Below are 18,075 nucleotides of genomic sequence, written 5' to 3' on the forward strand. Positions count from 1 at the left end.
AAATATGCTTATTTTGGGCCATATTGAAAGTAAATGGATGCTTCAGAATTTGAGTTTGGCACCCCAGCAGGCTTTTTTTTTTTTTTTTTTTTTTTTTTTTTTTTTTTTGAGACAGAGTCTTGCTCTGTTGTCAGGCTGGAGTGCAGTGGCACGATCTCGGCTCACTGCAACCTCTACCTCCTGGGTTCAAGTGATTCTCCTGCCTCACCCTCCTTAGTAGCTGGGACTTCAGGCGCACGCCACCACACCCGGCTAATGTTTTTGTATTTTTAGTAGAGATGGGATTTCACCATGTTGGCCAGGATGGTCTCGATCTCCTGACCTTGTGATCCACCCGCCTTGGCCTCCCAAAGTGGTGGGATTATAGGCATGAGCCTCTGCTCCTGGCCATAGGCTTTTTAATTTTTATTTTAAACATTTATGGTCTTTGATCCAGTGGGCGTTTGAGCTAAGATCCCTACCAGCTGTGAAGAAGTATATAATTTAGGGCCATCATGCAAGGGCCATGTTTGGTTCATTTTATATAATACCTGTGGGTTTTGCTCGTTACTACTTTCTTGAGCTAGGGACCTTAGTTTGGGAGTCACTGATCTGGATATTTTATAATCTTGTCAAAAAACAGCTCAGAGTCCTCCCCCTCTCTCTGGTATTGTACATCTAGTAGATTCTCAGTAAATATTAGAATGTTAGTATTTTTTAGTTAAGATTATCCTTAAGTTTACCTTTTAGTTTAGTGATTTTATGTTTAATTCAATTGTGATAGTTTACTGATGCATTATTCCTATTTAACTTAAAACCTGTGATGTGTCAGGTACTGTTTTGAATGTGTTTACATATATTATTTTACTTTTTACTTGAATTTGAAATTGAAAGTAATTTTTCAGATAGCTGAGGTTTTTTTTTTTTTTCCTCCCCTTGACGGAGTCTCTCTCTGTCGCCCAGGCTTGAGTGCAGTGGCGCGATCTCAACTCACTGCAACCTCCACGTCCGGGGTTCAAGCAGTTCTCTGCCTCAGCCTCTCGAGTAGCTGGGGTTACAGGCACCTGGCACCACGGCCGGCTAATTATTTTGTATTTTTAGTAGAGGTGGGATTTCACCGTCTTGGCTAGGCTGGTCTTGAACTCCTGGCCTCGTGATCCACCCCCACCCCCCTTGGCCTCCCAAAGTGCTGGGATTACAGGTGTGAGCCACCACGCCAAGCCCAGATAACTGAGTTTTAACTTCTAAATGCTAAAATAAAGTCTGTTAAGTAACATTCTACAGGAGTCACTAAGTAGATAACACAAGGTTATAATTTACTCTGTGCAATCTCCTTACTATTTGAGTTTTGAAAGGATTTCAGGGAGAGAGTAAATGTTTTATACCATCTTTACAGATTACCTGTACTCATGAAACATCTTTGAATGGATATTATATGAAAATAGTAGGCTGTGTTCAGTATTATTAGATTCAGAGTCTGTAAATTTGATCTTTTATCTTTCCTGTAGGCTATTGTGTTATAAATGAAGAAATGTAATGCTTTTCTTTTCTAAAATCTAGTTATTTGGAGGGAAGTAGTGGGCTAGACTTTTGAAAGTGTGGGTGGTTTATATGCTGACTTATTAATGTTGTTAAAAATGTTACTGTTATTCTTGCAGAATGGAATCTAATTTTAATCAAGAGGGAGTACCTCGACCATCTTATGTTTTTAGTGCTGACCCAATTGCAAGGCCTTCAGAAATAAATTTTGATGGCATTAAGCTTGATCTGTCTCATGAATTTTCCTTAGTTGCTCCAAACACTGAGGTAAGTACAAGAAAAACATTGTGTTGATTATTATGCCTCCTTCTAATACAAAGGTTGGCAAACAACGGCCTATTTTTGTATTACCTGTTTTTGTACTTAGATACAAGCTAAGAATGGTTTTTATATTTTTAAATAGTGGAAGAAAAATCAAAATAGGAATAATGTCACATAACAAATTATATGAATTTCAAACATCTCACTGTCCATAAATAAATTTTTATTGCATCACAATTGTACTTTTTGGTTTATTTACTACATTTGTTGTGACACTAACATGGCAGAGTTGAGTAGTTGTGACAGAGACTATAGGGTCTCTAGAACCTAAAATATTAACTAGCTAGCTTTTTACAGAGAAAATTTATTGACTCCTGGATTGGCATGACGTTTTTGAGATTTGTCATGCATCATCTATCAGTAGTTTTTTCCTTTTTATTGCTAAGTAGTTGTCTGTTGTTCAGATATGCCACATTTCCATTTATCATTTGATGGACGGTTAGGTAGTTTACAGTTTGAGGCCATTATAAGTAATGCCGCTCTGAACATTCTTGTGCAAGCCTTTTTGTGGATTTGTGTTTTCATTTTTCTTTGGTAAATACCTAGGAATACAAACTGTGTAAGTTTAACTTTATAAGTAACTACAAAACTGTTTTTCAAAGTAGCTGTTCCAGCACCAGCAATGTGTGTAGGTTCCAGTGCTTCTACCTCTTTGCCAACACTTGATAATGTAAATCTTTATTTCTAGTGGATGTGTAATGGTATCCTGTTTTGGTTTTAGTTTGCTCTGATGAGCACTCTTTCAAGTATTCTTGGCCATTTTTCTACTTTCTTTGTAAAGTGTCTCTTCAGGTCTTTTTCCCATTTAAATTAGGTTGTTTCATTAGTGTTGTGTGAGAAATCTTTGTGTATACAAATCCTTTGTCAGGGTAATAGTGTCTTGATCCGATGTTTTAAAATTTAAAGACATTCAGTTTAACATTTATTTTTCTTTTTTGGTGAATTTGTGTGTGTGTGTGTGTGTGTATGTGTGTGTGTGTGTGTTCTCTTTAAGAAACTTTTGCCTTCCCTAAAGTTTTTGTCTTACTTTTTCTAGAAATTTTATGGCTTTCATTTGAGTAGTTATATCTATGGTCCATTTTGAACCGTTTTTGTGTGCAGTTGATACAGGGACCTAGGTTAACTTTTTTCTTTTTCTTTTTAGCTTCCATACATTTTTTTAACTACATAAATAGTTATTTCAGCATTATCTGTTGAAAAGACTTTCCTTTCCCCATTGTTTTGGTGCCTTTACAAATGACTGTATATGTGTATCTATTTCTGGATTTTATTCTCTTCCTTTGACCTATTTGTCCTTATTCCAACACAACACCATCTGTTTCTGTAGGTTTATAATGATTCTTGAAATTAGGTAATGTGAATTCTCCAATTTTGCTTTTCTAGGAAAATTTTGGCTTTTCTAGGTCCTTTGCATATTCATAAATTTTAGAATCAGCTTACCAGTTTCTACAAGACAGCATCTTGAGATTTTTGACTGAGATTGCATTAAATCTGTGAATCAATTTGGAGAGAATTAACATCTTGACAATATTGAGTTTTAATCCATGAACATGGTATTCTTCATTTTATTTAGGTCTTTAATGCCTCAGTGGTATTTTTTACTTGTCAGTGTAGAGGCGTTTCGTGTCTTTTGTCAAATATATTTATAAACATTTTATGTTATTTGATGCTATTGTAAATAATATTTTTAGTTGCTTTAGGCATAATGAAAAACTGCATATATTTCAAATATGCAGTTTGATAAGTTTTGACATATGCATACACTTGTGTAACTGTCACCAAAGTCAAGCTAATGAGTATATCCATTACCCTCAAAAGTTTCCTTGAGGCTCCCTGTAAGTCCTCCCTCCCATCACACCTCCAAGTAACCTCTGATTAGCATTCTGTTAGTATAAGTTAATTTTTTGTAGACTTGTTGGATTTTGTATGCATATGTTCATGTTGTTTCTAAATAAAGAAAATTTTATTTCTTCCTTTCCAATTTGGATTTTTGTCTTTTCATTTCCTTTTTTTTCCTTCCATTTTTCTTTTCCTTTTCTTTCCCCTTCTTTCCCCTCCCCTTCTTTCTTTCTCTTCTTCCCTTCCCTTTTACCTTTTTCCTTTCCTTTTCTCTTCCCTTTCTTTTTCTTTCCTTTACCCCTCCTTTTTTCTTCCCCCATTTCCTTTCCCCCATTTCCTTTCCCCCCTCACACCCAATTACACCAGCTAGAACCTTTAATACAGTGTTACTGGAAGTGGGGAAGCAGAAATCCTCTTCTTATTACTCATTCTGCTACTCATCTTAGATTGAGTCTTTCCTGTTAAGTGTGTTGTTAGCTATAGATTTTTTGTAAGTGCCCTTTATCAGGATGAGAGAGTTTGCATTCATTACACTCTGCTGAGATTTTTTATTACAAATGGACGTTGGATTTTGTCAAATGCTTTTTTTCCATCTGTAGAGATAAAAGTTTCTCTTCATTTATTCTTTTAATATGGTTAATTGCCTGGATTGATTTTTGAATGTTAAACTGACTTTATATTCCTAGGATAAACCATTCTTGGTTAGATATTATTATCCTGTTTTATATATTGGCTAGTATTTTGCGTGGGAACTTTTGCATATATCTTAATATGCTATTTTGTTTTCTAATTTTTTTCTGAGGCTATCTTTGTCAGTTGTGTCATTCAGGTTATGCCAAACTCAAAATGAGTTAAGGTATTTTCTCTTCCTGTATTTTCTTAAAGAGTTTATGTACAATTTGTGTGGTTTTTTTTTTGAGTCGGAGATTTGCTCTTGTTGCCCAGGCTGGAGTGCAGTGGAGCCATCTCGGCTCACCGCAATCTTGGCCTCCCGGGTTCAAGCGATTCTCCTGCCTCAGCCTCCTGAGCAGCTGGGATTACTGGCATGCGCCACCATGCCTGGCTAATCCATGCCTGGCTAATTTTGTATTTTTAGTTGAAATGGGGTTTCTCTATGTTGGTCAGGTTGGTCTTGAACTCCCGACCTCAGGTGATCCACCTGCCTCGGCCTACCAAAGCGTTGGGATTACAGGCGTGAGTCACTACTCCTGTGCTGATTATTTTCTTAAATGTTTGATAGAATTTACCGTTAAAATACTAGGTCCTGGATTTTTTTGTGTGTCATTATTTAGTTTGAAAATGGATTCAGTTTGCTTAATAGAAATTGGGTTATTCAGATTTTCTACTTATGTCTGTTTTGGTTAAGTTGCATTTGTCAAGTAGTTGTTTCCTTTTTATTTTATTTTTTTAAAGTTAAAACATTTCTTTAAAATTATATTTTCTATGCACGTTTCTTGCTCAGAAAAAGTAACAAGGAGAATGGTACATAGTAAAAAAATTCTGAATGCCTCGTGGAATTGAGCATTTGAATAATAGAATATTCTAGTTACTTTTGATTTATTCTAGAGTTATATTTTCCAATGACTTAGGGCCTCATTAATTATATTAGGCTTTTGTGGAATAAAGGCTTTTTGTAAACTTCATGTATAAATACAGGAGATGGAGGAAGTTGGATTTTTTTTGGTGTATTTTGTTTTTATTTAAATAGATTTGTTGAGTTTTTCTAACATGATTAAAAGCCAGATAGTGACTGTTTAGAAATTCTTTATGATCTGAGATTATTATGTAAAAATTAGCTATGTTAAGGAAAGATGGTCTCTGAAAAGCCGTATCTTTCAAAAACACAATATTGTTCTCCTTTATTTCTTAAGGCAAACAGTTTCGAATCCAAAGATTATCTCCAGGTTTGTCTTCGAATAAGACCATTTACACAGTCAGAAAAAGAACATGAGTCTGAGGTTTGTGTTGAATTTAATAGAATTTTAATATTTTATTTTCTTTTAAATTGGCAAAATACTAGTTTTTATTTATTGGGGGTATGTATTCTAGGGCTGTGTGCATATTCTGGATTCACAGACTGTTGTGCTGAAAGAGCCTCAATGCATCCTTGGTCGGTTAAGTGAGAAAAGCTCGGGGCAGATGGCCCAGAAATTCAGTTTTTCCAAGGTAAAACTGAAGTGTTTTTGTTTTTTGTTTTAAAGATAAAGAGACTTGGCTTAGGCTAAATTGCTATATAATTATATATAGTGAACTATACATTTTGTGCTTATGCAACTTAGATTTTAGGTTCTAGTATTTTTTCCTTAAGAATAAGACTCAAATCTCAGGTCTGGAAATATATAATTGGATGTAGAGAGATCACTGTAGTGTTAAAATTATTATTAATATATTTTTAAGAAATACTCTTTTCAAAACTTAGGTGAATTCTTAATTCCTTGGTACAGATTTCTATCTTGAAAACTTTCTGGTGGTAAAACTATCAAGTGTATTTGTGGGAGTGGGGATATGGCACCTGTTTTAAGAATGAATCTTTAAAATTTTTAAACAGTGTGTTGGGATGGAACACACTATTAATATTAACTTGAATTTTCTAAAAAGAGTTTTTTAAAAATGCTTGCTTAGGTTTTTGGCCCAGCAACTACACAGAAGGAATTCTTTCAGGGTTGCATTATGCAACCAGTAAAAGACCTCTTGAAAGGACAAAGTCGTCTGATTTTTACTTACGGGCTAACCAATTCAGGAAAAACATATACATTTCAAGGTAAATATTGTTTTATTTTGGTTGGAAAGGATAAGGAAGCAATAATAATCACTCAGTATTTTTATAATATATACATGTAGTTATGTCGCTATTACCTAGTATGTGTTTGCTCTATTTTTAATAGTACTAGCATATTGATTATGTATTGCTGTTGGTTTTTTTTCTGGAGACAGTCTCACTATGTTGCCCACCAGGCTGGCGTGCAGTGGTGTGATCTCGGCTCACTGCAACCTCTGATTCCTGGGTTCAAACGACTCTCCTGCCTCAGCTACTGAGCTTCCCGAGTGGCTGGGACTACAGGCATGTGCCACCAGTTTTTTATATTTTGCCAAGCTAATTTTTATATTTTTGTAGAAATGGGGGTTCACCATTTTGGGCAGGCTAGTCTCGAACTCCTGACCTCAGGTGATCTGCCCACCTTGGTCTCCCAAGGTGCTTGGATTGCAGGCAAGAGCCACCACGCCTGGCCTTGCTATTGGCTTTTAATTCAAATTTATTTAATTCATTTGTGAAAATACCCATTGATAGAGATTTAGATGATGATTAAAATCCATAAAAAGTATTGATGTGATACAGAGAATTAAGCATAAATGACCAGGAAGAAATTTTATATTTCATTTTACTTTTATAGTTTGTGGTTGTGGGTGATTACAAATCTTAATATGGTTGCATTATCTGAATGTAAAATTTCAGGTTTACATCAGAATAATAGTCAATAAAATGTTGGTAATTACCTACAGTGAATAACAAAGTGATGGAAAACTGAGTAATCCTCACCTTCTATCATTTTCATTTTAATTGTTGACTCTTGCCTATTGGTATTATAAAAGGAGCTTTAATAAACAAGGAAAGTTTCCTCTTTCCTAGTAGACTGAGAAAGTGTAACACAAAAATTCCTTTTGCAGGCACAGAAGAAAATATGGGCATTCTGCCTCGAACTTTGAATGTATTATTTGATAGTCTTCAAGAAAGACTGTATACAAAGATGAACCTTAAACCACATAGATCTAGAGAATACTTACGGTTATCATCAGAACAAGAGAAAGAAGAAATTGCTGGCAAAAGTGTATTGCTTCGGCAAATTAAAGAGGTATGAAAATATTTTAGTATGTAAAATATGTATAATTCCTGACTTCTTATAAACCCTTTAGATTGTTTCACCATATATTGGAATCTGTTTTGTGGTGTTAGTGTTTTTTATTATTTATTTTTTCGAGAAAAATAAAGCTTAAAGTTTGAAGACATCTTTTCTGTTTGTACCAACAGCAAGAATGTTTCAACAATACAAATGTAAATGGTCTGAAATCTTTTTTGATTGTTGTAGAGCCAGCATTGTGCTTTTTATGTAATGATTTTTTAAAATTCTGTTTTTTAATTGTGAAAATAATATGCACCCAAAATTTAAAATAGGGAATGTGAGAAGTAAAAAGTAAAAGTTTCCTTTAATTTCATTCCTAAAGAAAAAATTATTAATAGATTGGAAAGCACCTTTTTTGGGCCTTTTCTCTCTCTGTATAAAATCCATATGCAGAGCTTTCTATCTGTATATACACAAACATATATATGATGTATATATCTTCATACCTTTGTCTTTATATGTATGATATAGTTTTTTTTTTTTTTTTTAAACAAAAAAGAGATCTTACTATGCTTACCATTCTGTGACTTGGTATTTCATTTAGCATATCTTAAAACTCTTCCAACCTTAAATCATGTGCCTTTTATCTGTTAAGTCTTTAACTTCTTTTTTTAAATTTTAAATCAACCTTTAAAACCAAGTCTCCATTGATGGCCATTTGTATTGTTTCTATGTTTTACTATTTTGAACAGTGTTTCAGTGAAGAAACATTCCATTGCAAATATATTTGGTGCTAATTTTCCCAAACTCAGGCCAAGATTGGATATTTAATAATGTCTGGTTTGATAGGTAAAAAATGGCTCACTTCAGCTTACTTTTTATTTCTTTAATTGTAAATTAGGTGATTAGTACATCTTAGAATTTTTTCCTGTGATTTGTCACATACGTTCTTTGTCCATTTCTCTAGTATTGTATGACTTTTCTTGTTTACTGATTTATTAAAATGTATTTAAAAAATGAATACATTATTAATGTATTACTGTATGGGTTGCAAATTTTCTGGCTTATTGCTTGTTTCTCCCCTGCCCCCATTGTGTTTTTCTTTTTTTTCTTCCTTTTTTTAGTTTTTAGAGACAGGATCTTGCTTTGTCCTCCAGGCTGGAGTATAGTGGTATATGATCATAGCTCACTGCTGTCTTGAACTCCTGGGCACAAGTGGTTCTCCTGCCTCAACCTCCTCTGAGTAGCTGGAACTACAGGGGCATGCCACCACTCCTGGCTGTTTTGATTTTTTTGTAGAAATGGGGTCTTGGTATGTCGCCTAGGCTGGACTTGAACTCTTGGCCTCAGGAGATCCTCCTCCCTTGGCCTTCCAAAGTGTTGAGATTACATGTTTGAGCTACCAAGCCTGGCCCATTGTGTTTTTCAGTATTCATCTACTCAGCAAATTTTATTCAGTCACCTGTTTTTTTTCCAGGCAGTATTTTCAGTTTTGAGGACAAATGGTACTGCCCTCATGGAGACTGACAATAAATAAATATGTAAAATACTGTGAGGAGGTATTATTTTATAGAAGGTGGTACCATATCAACTTTAAAAAATGAAGTTATACTTGTCTGTTTATTCCTCTTGTGCCTTCTGGATTTTGTAGTATATTTTCAGACATTATTCTATTCAAGGCTGTTAAAAACTACTAATTGTTTTTGTAAATATTTTTAACCTATTAATGCGAATTTTTCTTTTTTAAAACATTTAGAAACCAGGGTTTTAAGGCAGTAAAAAGTGTGTTACCAGTAGAGTTCAAAGTTGAGTCTATGCCTATGGTCTCTGAAAGTAAAATTGTATTTTAACAAAATTTATGGAGATTGGTGGATAACTCCATAGCCAATTCATAGAGGAAATTAAAATCATTAATAATGAAAAAAATTTTTTCGCTGAGCATGGTGGCTTACGCCTGTAATCTGAGAACTTTGGGAGGCTGAGGCGGGCAGATCAGTTGAGACCAAGAGTTCGAGACCAGCCTGGCCAACATGGTGAAACCCTGTCTCTATTAAAAATACAAAACATGAGCTGGGCGTGGTGACTCACACCTGTAGCCTCAGCTGCTTGGGAGGCTGAGGCACAAGAATCTCTTGAACCCCAGAGGTGGAGGTTGCAATGAGCCGAGATTGTGCCACTACATTCCAGCCTGGGTGACAGAGCAAGACTCTGTCTCAAAAAAAGAAAAAAAGAAAAAATTCTAACAAGTTATTCAGTTAAAACTTGATACTATTTTGCCTATGAAATGATTAAAACGTTAAAAAAAATGAGATCATGTACTTTCATACATTGTAAATGGTTCTAGAAAGCAAATTGACAATACAATGTTAAGAGTGAGAACATTAAAATATTTTATATCTTTTCATCCACCAATTCAGTTTTAGGTGTATACTCCAAGGAAACGGGTTTATTTCTATTTCTAAGGAAATAATTAGAATGCAGAAGAAAATACAGAAAGATATTTGGCAAAACTTGGTGAATAATTTAAATGTCTAATAATAAGGGAATAATTAAGTCATTTCACATGTGTTATATAGCCATCAACTGTTGTAAACAATTTTTAATTATAGGGAGAAAAAGCTTGCAACATAAGTGTGGGGAAAACAATAGAAGGGGAATATATTAAAATATTAGTAGTAACCAACCAGAGTGGCAGGGATTATGCATGATAATATTTTTCATAGTTCTCTGTATTTTCCCATGAAACTATATTATTTAACTGGGAAAAATTAAAGAATTCATTGAATTGGGTGGATGAAAGGTTGTGATTTGGTAGTGACTTATTTGGATAGGTAATTAATATCTTGATTATTTAACCTTAATGAAAATTTAAAAAAAAAATTTTAAAACAATCTTTCTTTTTTAGGTTACTATGCATAATGACAGTGATGATACTCTTTATGGTAAGGTTTCATTGCTCACCTATCTTTGATATGTTGATTATATGAAGTACATTTGAAAAGCTTTTAATTTTTAAATCACTTCTAATGTTTTATTTTTATTAGTAAAAAGTTTTTAGGCCAGGCATGGTGGCTCACGCCTGTAATCCCAGCACTTTGAGAGGCAGAGGCGGGTGGATCATGAGGTCAGGAGATTGAGACCATCCTGGCCAACATGGTGAAACCCCGTCTCTAGTAAAAATTAAAAAATTGGCTGGGTGTGGTGGCGTGGGCCTGTAGTCCTAGCTACCCGGGAGGCTGAAGCAGGAGAATACTTGAACTCAGAAAGTGGAGGTTGCAGTGAGCTGAGATTGCACCACTGCACTCCAACCTGAGGACAGAGTGAGACTCCGTCTCAAAAAAAAAAAAAAATTTTTTTTTATACATTGTGTTTATTTTTTTTCTATAGACCTCTTCTTTGGTTACTAAGGATTTAATTTCTGTAATGACATAGTCGGTAATACCTGGAAAATGATACGTATTTATATGAAATGTCAGTCATTGTAATGTTTTGTTTGTATTAAATGTTACAGATACCCCTTTTACTGGTTACAATTTTGATATTGAATTGGAAAGACACTTTTGTTTTTCTTTGTCCTTTACATTTAATTTCTGTTGGTTCATTAACATATTTTGAAAAAGAAAGGAATGATAGGAAGTAGTCTAACTTTGGTTAAACCAGCTATTATTTACATCTTCCTTTGTTCCGAAAAGTGTTTAACATAGACGGTCAAAAGATTAAGCATACTTGGTTTTTCAAGTCTGGGAATCGATCTGTACTTTTGTCACATTTTTAGTCAGTTGCTTACTTTTGTGATTATTGTTTTTTCTTTTTCTTTTTTTTTTGTAGGAAGTTTAACTAACTCTTTGAATATCTCAGAGTTTGAAGAATCCATGAAAGATTGTGAACAAGCCAGCTTGAATATGGCTAATAATATAAAATTTTCTGTGTGGGTTTCTTTCTTTGAAATTTACAATGAATATATTTATGACTTGTTTGTTCCTGTATCATCTAAATTCCAAAAGAGAAAGATGCTGCGCCTTTCCCAAGATGTAAAGGGCTATTCTTTTATAAAAGGTATACTAATGAATATTTTTATTTTATTGTTCCGAAGTTCTCTCCTTGGGCTTTGTGCTAGCTGTTAAGACTAAAGCAAATAGAAAATTGAAAATTGTAATGCTAATTATTAACATTAAGAGAAGAAGATCATTTTGTGTTTTGGAAGTATGTTTTGGTATATTTATTAAACTTGAATATAAAGGGGTCTATTTTGGTATTGTATTTGCTTGAGTATCATTAATTGGATTTGTGGTGATGGGAAAAGCTGTGTATGGTTATATTCACATTATTCTCCTACTTTGTAACAGTGTCCAAATTTTGCAGCTATGAAATGTTACTGTCCTTCCAGAGTGTTTTTTCTAACCTTTAAAAACAATTCACGGTAGGAAATACATATTAATAACATCATGACTCAGTACCTACATGCATGTATATATATACATGTGTAATATTTACAACTGAAAAATTTCATTAATTATACTTCTACTATAAGGAATGCACTGTGATATTTTCTATATTCTTTGTCATTTCTATAAAATGCTGGCCAGATGCAGTGGCTCACACTTGTGATCCTAGCACTTTGGGAGGCTGAGGCGGGTGGATCACTTGAGCTCAGGAATTCGAGACCAGCTTGGGCAACATGGCAAAATGCCATCTCTACAAAAAATACAAAAATTAGCCTGGCATGGTGGTATGCATCTTTAGTCCCATCTACTCAGGAGGCTGAGGCAGGAGGATCACTTGAGCCTAGGAGGTCAAAGCTGTAGAGAGCCATGGTCACACTTTTGCACTCCAGGCTGGGCAACAGAGTAAGACCCTGTCTCCAAAAATAAAAAATAAAAATAAAAAACAATTAAAATACTGGTCATTCAATAAATCTGATTTTATCATTCAGTAATAAATTACAATCTTCAGTGTTTAATAACTAGGTAATTTTACAGGTTTAGTCTGTACTGTATTTTGCCTCTCTTTGTCCCTGAGTGTCTAATTCTAAGGAATTGTTACTGTATTTAATTTTCCATTTGGCAGACTCTGTTGACAAACATTTACTTTGTGTGTTTGTGTAATTTAAATTACATTGAACATTGTTATAATTTTCCCCTCTGGTGTAACCTGAAATAACTGAGTTGACTCCAGCTAGGATGTGTTGTCAGAAGGAAGATTTCATTATATGTCACTAGGAAAAGACTTCCAAAGAGATTGCATTGTAGAGCACATTCTTTGTCTCAATTAATTAATATATATCTTCTTTATTTTTTAAAGATCTACAATGGATTCAAGTATCTGATTCCAAAGAAGCCTATAGACTTTTAAAACTAGGAATAAAGCACCAGAGTGTTGCCTTCACAAAATTGAATAATGCTTCCAGTAGGAGGTAAAGAATAAACTCTGTAAGAGTAAACTCGAATCACCGATGGTATGGTATTCTATGCTAATTTAAACACAGCTAATTTTACATTAAAGTGGGCAGTAGGTTCTCTTCTGTTAAATAAATTTATAAGGCATAAAAAACATTTGGTAAACAGAATAACACTAAACACATTTATCAATACTGTTTCCTGTCCTGACAGGTTTATTAATTTATAGGAAGTCTCTGAGATATTGTTACTTTTTTTTTACGTCAGTATCTAAGCTCAGTATTTTTGGAGTTAGTAATAATGGTGGCCTTTTCTCTGGGTCTTTCTCACTTGTCCCCTGGATACTATATAAACATACTCAGTGAGGGTGTAATCTCAAGGGGTTAAGGAAATACGTTTTGATGGGTTTGGGGGATGAGAGGCAAAGGAAATAAGTTTAAGCAGTGAGATAATTAAAGCAGCCTTTTTCTTAAGAGGGAAGGAGCCCTGTTCCCATAGTCAGTTGGGCATGGGACAATACAAGATCTGGATCTATAGGTCAAATGTATGCTTTGCTTTCGTGTGTATTCAGAGTATTAGCTAGCTGTATATAATACCATGTTAACTAATACTATCTTTTCAAATAAATTGTGACTTTATTATAAATGATACTGTTAATAGAAGTTGAACTGTCAGGAGGTAATTTGAGGGATTTAGAGCTAGGCAAAAGGTGATTTTAGGCATTTGGGTATGTAAGTGACAGTAGAACACTGGGTTGAAATATCTAACAGCTAATTGGAAAATGCAATGGTGGACTGTAGTTAATATTAGGGTATAAATAAGGTTGGTTTGAATACTTGTCTCTCCTATTTAGAATGCAGAAATTAAAATGATAACATTTGATCTTTGTATTTCAGTCACAGCATATTCACTATTAAAATATTACAGATTGAAGATTCTGAAATGTCTCGTGTAATTCGAGTCAGTGAGTAAGTTGAATATTCTTTAAATTGTAATTATGTGTAATTGTTTTGAAGAACTTTTAAAGTAATTTTTCTTTTCTTAATTCAGATTATCTTTATGTGATCTTGCTGGTTCAGAACGAACTATGAAGACACAGAATGAAGGTGAAAGGTTAAGAGAGACTGGGAATATCAACACTTCTTTATTGACTCTGGGAAAGTGTATTAACGTCTTGAAGAATAGTGAAAAGTCAAAGTAAGTGTTTCTGAAAGTGTTGTTAGCTTATTAGCTTATTAAATATTATAGTATTTAAACTTTCAACTTTTTTGTTTTTAGAAAGTTCTTTTTTGATTTCTAACCTGCTTCTTATGTAATGACTGTGTATAGATTGTGATTCAAGTGCTTAAGAGATCTTGGATTAAAGACAATCATAGAAGTGTCAGTTGATGCCAGTAACTCATCAAGTAAAGGCAGTATTTTCTATGGCAAATCTGTACCAATAGACACTGTAAATGAGAAGCTTCTAATGCTGGTTTAGGATCTAAAACTACCTTTTTCTTATTAATGCATTGTGTGTGGTTCTAGATGCAATAGATTTTTGTATTAATTAGCATTTTAGGCTGAGTAAATATAAATCAGCCTTCACCATTTCTACTTAGGGTGTTTCATGACATCTCTTATATACTTGCTCTATACTAGAGAACATAACCCAGTTGAATGTGGTTTTCTTTATATTTTACATAGTGAGTTATTGTTAGTAAGTAGCAGCAGTTGAAACAAACAGCCAGGCATGGTGGCTTATGCCTGTAATCCCGGCACTTTTGGAGGCCAAGGCAGGAGGATTGCTTGAGCCCAGCAGTTCAAGACCAGCCTCATCTCTACTAAAAATAAAAATAAAAAAATTAACCAGATGTGGCAGCAGGCGCCCATAATTCCTGCTAACCTGGAGGCAGAGGCGAGAGGATCTCTTGAGCCTACCAGATTGAAGCTGCAGTAAGTTGTGAGTGCCACTGTACTCCAGTCTGGGCAACCGAGCTGGACCCTGTCTCAAAACAAAAACAAACAAGAAAAGATAAAATGAAAACTGAGAAGGAATATTACATCTGGAAATAATCGCTACCCTAAAGTTTAATTTCATGATAGATGGCTTAATTATTTCTTTGTAAAATTTGTCAGCACCCCGACTTCATGAGATGTGTTTTAACTTACAGTGTTTTCTGAAAATTTTTTCCATAGGTTTCAACAGCATGTGCCTTTCCGGGAAAGTAAACTGACTCACTATTTTCAAAGTTTTTTTAATGGTAAAGGGAAAATATGTATGATTGTCAACATCAGCCAATGTTATGTAGCCTATGATGAAACACTCAATGTATTGAAGTTCTCAGCCATTGCACAAAAAGTAAATATTTATTTTATTAAGCTTCTTCTTAGAATATTAATACTTTTTCTTGAAATAAATATTTTGTACTTAATACTGTAAGCCTAGGAAATAATTGAAAATTAAAAAGGTAAATATTTGACCAAGTAGGAAGACATGAGAAGGGATTGAAAGTTGCCCATGCTAGGATTAAAATGACCTTTAGTAATAAGAGTTAATAATAAACATCAATTACAAATTAATGAGTATTTTTGGAATGAATTGTCTGCTCTGCCATTCATCTTATTCATTTGGTGCTTCTGGGTAATTGGAAAACCCTCTGCTAAGATTAATACTGATAACTTAGCCCAGGAAGATAGATTTTTTTCCTGTAGTTTGCATGTGTAAGTAGCTTTTTTCCTATCAGAATGTTCATTTAGGGATGGTGATTCCTGTTTGTATGTTTGTTTGAATAGTTTTTCCTTTAGCACTTGAGTTTTCAATTGACTTAAATTTATAAAATAATCATTTTCTAGTGGACAGTTCTTGTCTTTTCTGTTTTAAAAGTCACATTGAATATTTTAACAGGTTTGTGTCCCAGACACTTTAAATTCCTCTCAAGAGAAATTATTTGGACCTGTCAGATCTTCTCAAGATGTATCACTAGACAATAATTCAAATAATAAAATATTAAATGTAAAAAGAGCCACCATTTCATGGGAAAATAGTCTGGAAGATTTGATGGAAGACGAGGATTTAGTTGAGGAGCTAGAAAACTCTGAAGAAACTCAAAATGTGGAAACTAAACTTATTGATGAAGATCTAGATAAAACATTAGAGGAAAATAAGGCTTTCATTAGCCACGAGGAGAAAAGAGTATGTATTAAGAACTCATACTTCTATGCTTGTCTTCTTATTCTGAAGTTAAGGTTAAATCTTAAGGCTCTCTCTTCAGTTTTTTTCAACAATACACTGAAGTTTTTGTGTTCAACTTTATATTTTGAAAAATTTCAAACGTATAGAAAGACTAGCACAATGAATACTCATTTATCCTTCCCCTGGATTCTCCAGTTACCATTTTATGAGTATGCAAATACATATCTTTTGGTCTGTAGAATTTGAAAATAAGATCCAGACATAATGACACCTTACATCTAAATATTTGAACATATTTTTCTAAGAACATGGGCATTTTTGTCATGATCACAAGACCATGAAATTTTCATACCCAAGAAATTCAACACTGATACACTAATATAACCTCGTATACTGTTTGTATTGAGATTTCTCCAGTGTTCCTGATACGTTCTTTATTGCCCCTTTGTTTTTGTCAACAGCCAGAGTTAACAAATTGCTTTTGATTATTGTGTTTCTTTAGTTATTTCTAATCTAGCACTGACATTTTTGAAAAGTGGGTCCTAGTTTTCTCATAGAATACCTGCAATCTAGATTTGTTTGATTATTTCTTCATGATTTAGGTTTAATACATTAGGGAAGTTTTTTATGTAGGTTAAGTTGTAAATTTTCCGTTGCATCACACTAAGAGCCACATAATGTCTGATTTTTCCATTCTTAGAGATGCTAAGTTTTGCTCACTTGGTTAAGATACAGTATTTCAGATCTTTATTGCAAAAGCATATTATCTATGGGGTGATACTTATAGACCATGTGAGTATCCTTTCACTAAGTGATTTTATGTATTCCATCAGACTTTTATTTTGCAGTCTCAAGTACAAGTGCTAAAAGTACCTACCAAGTACCTATGATCCCATATCTTCTAAAACAGTAATTGTTTGTCATCTTATTATTATAAATAAGATATAACAGTTGTTTTTTCAGCTTCTGTCTAATAATAGTGTGTGTGTGTGTGTGTGTGTGTGTGTGTGTGTGTGTGTGTGTGTGTGTATTTATTTATTTATTTATTTTTGAGAGAGCGTCTTGCCCAGTTGCCCAGGCTAGAGTACAATGACACAATCTTGGCTCACTGCAACCTCTGCCTCCTGGGTTCAAGTGATTCTCCTCCCTTAGCCTCCCGAGTAGCTCTGATGATAGGCATGTGCAGCCATACCCAGTAAAGTTTTTTTGTATCTTTAGTAGAGACGGGGTTTCACCATGTGGGCCAGGCTGGTCTCGAACTCCTGACCTTGTGATTGCCTGCCTCGGCCTCCCAAAGTGCTAGGATTACAGGTGTGAGCCACCTTACCTGGCCACCTAATCCCCTCTTTAATTGGCCATAACTCCATGAGTATACATGGAGTCCTCTTACCAGTGTCCTAGAAACACTAGTAGACCTGTGTTCATGGGTGTGCTTTAATGTTGTTGACATATCACGAATCAGTACTCTTTTGGATTGCAGAAGTGTAAGTAGATTGATGATGTATTGGGCTAAATACTCTCATTTTAATAATTTACCTTCATGTCCCTGAAAGCGATTATTGAACATATGTTTGGAAACAAGAATGATAGCTTCAGATGTAGTACAAGTCCCACTTTATCTGGTCACGATGTGATTAGACCTTGTTACTTCGGCTTTTGTAATGTATTGAATAGTACCTCCTCAGGGACGAAAGGAGCCATTAATAGTCTAGTTTGGCTGGTATAGTGGCTCACACCTGTAATTCCAGCACTTTGGGAAGCTGAGGTAGGAGGATTGCTTGAGCTCAAGAGTTCAAAACCAGCCTGGGCAACATAGTGAGACCCCGTCTCTACAAAAAAATAAAAAAAATTAGCCAGGCATGATGACGCACACGTGTAGTCCCAGCTACTTGGGAGGCTGCAGTGGGAAGATTGCTTGAGCCCAGGATTTCTAGGCAGCAGTGAGCTATCACTGCACCACTGCACTCTGGCCTGGGTGACAGAGTGA

At 34.5% G+C, this 18,075-nt stretch overlaps 1 protein-coding gene across 4 annotated transcripts in view; it reads left to right on the forward strand.

Moving 5' to 3' along the window:
* The window catches only part of KIF20B (kinesin family member 20B), a 70,983-nt gene that overhangs the window by 2,156 nt on the left and 50,752 nt on the right, over window positions 1-18,075 (forward strand). For all 4 annotated transcript variants that reach the window (XM_010380452.2, XM_030941348.1, XM_030941347.1 and 1 more), the window contains exons 2-13: window positions 1,638-1,785; window positions 5,550-5,636; window positions 5,728-5,844; window positions 6,301-6,439; window positions 7,345-7,529; window positions 10,423-10,459; window positions 11,346-11,573; window positions 12,819-12,930; window positions 13,810-13,881; window positions 13,964-14,110; window positions 15,092-15,254; window positions 15,801-16,088. In XM_010380452.2, the coding sequence (XP_010378754.2) occupies window positions 1,639-1,785; window positions 5,550-5,636; window positions 5,728-5,844; window positions 6,301-6,439; window positions 7,345-7,529; window positions 10,423-10,459; window positions 11,346-11,573; window positions 12,819-12,930; window positions 13,810-13,881; window positions 13,964-14,110; window positions 15,092-15,254; window positions 15,801-16,088 (1,722 nt within the window). In that variant the 5' untranslated portion in view covers window position 1,638. The remainder of the gene's footprint in view (window positions 1-1,637; window positions 1,786-5,549; window positions 5,637-5,727; window positions 5,845-6,300; window positions 6,440-7,344; window positions 7,530-10,422; window positions 10,460-11,345; window positions 11,574-12,818; window positions 12,931-13,809; window positions 13,882-13,963; window positions 14,111-15,091; window positions 15,255-15,800; window positions 16,089-18,075) is intronic.

Source organism: Rhinopithecus roxellana, chromosome 11 (genome assembly GCF_007565055.1).
Source record: "Rhinopithecus roxellana isolate Shanxi Qingling chromosome 11, ASM756505v1, whole genome shotgun sequence".
In the NCBI taxonomy this organism is placed as follows: domain Eukaryota; kingdom Metazoa; phylum Chordata; class Mammalia; order Primates; family Cercopithecidae; genus Rhinopithecus; species Rhinopithecus roxellana.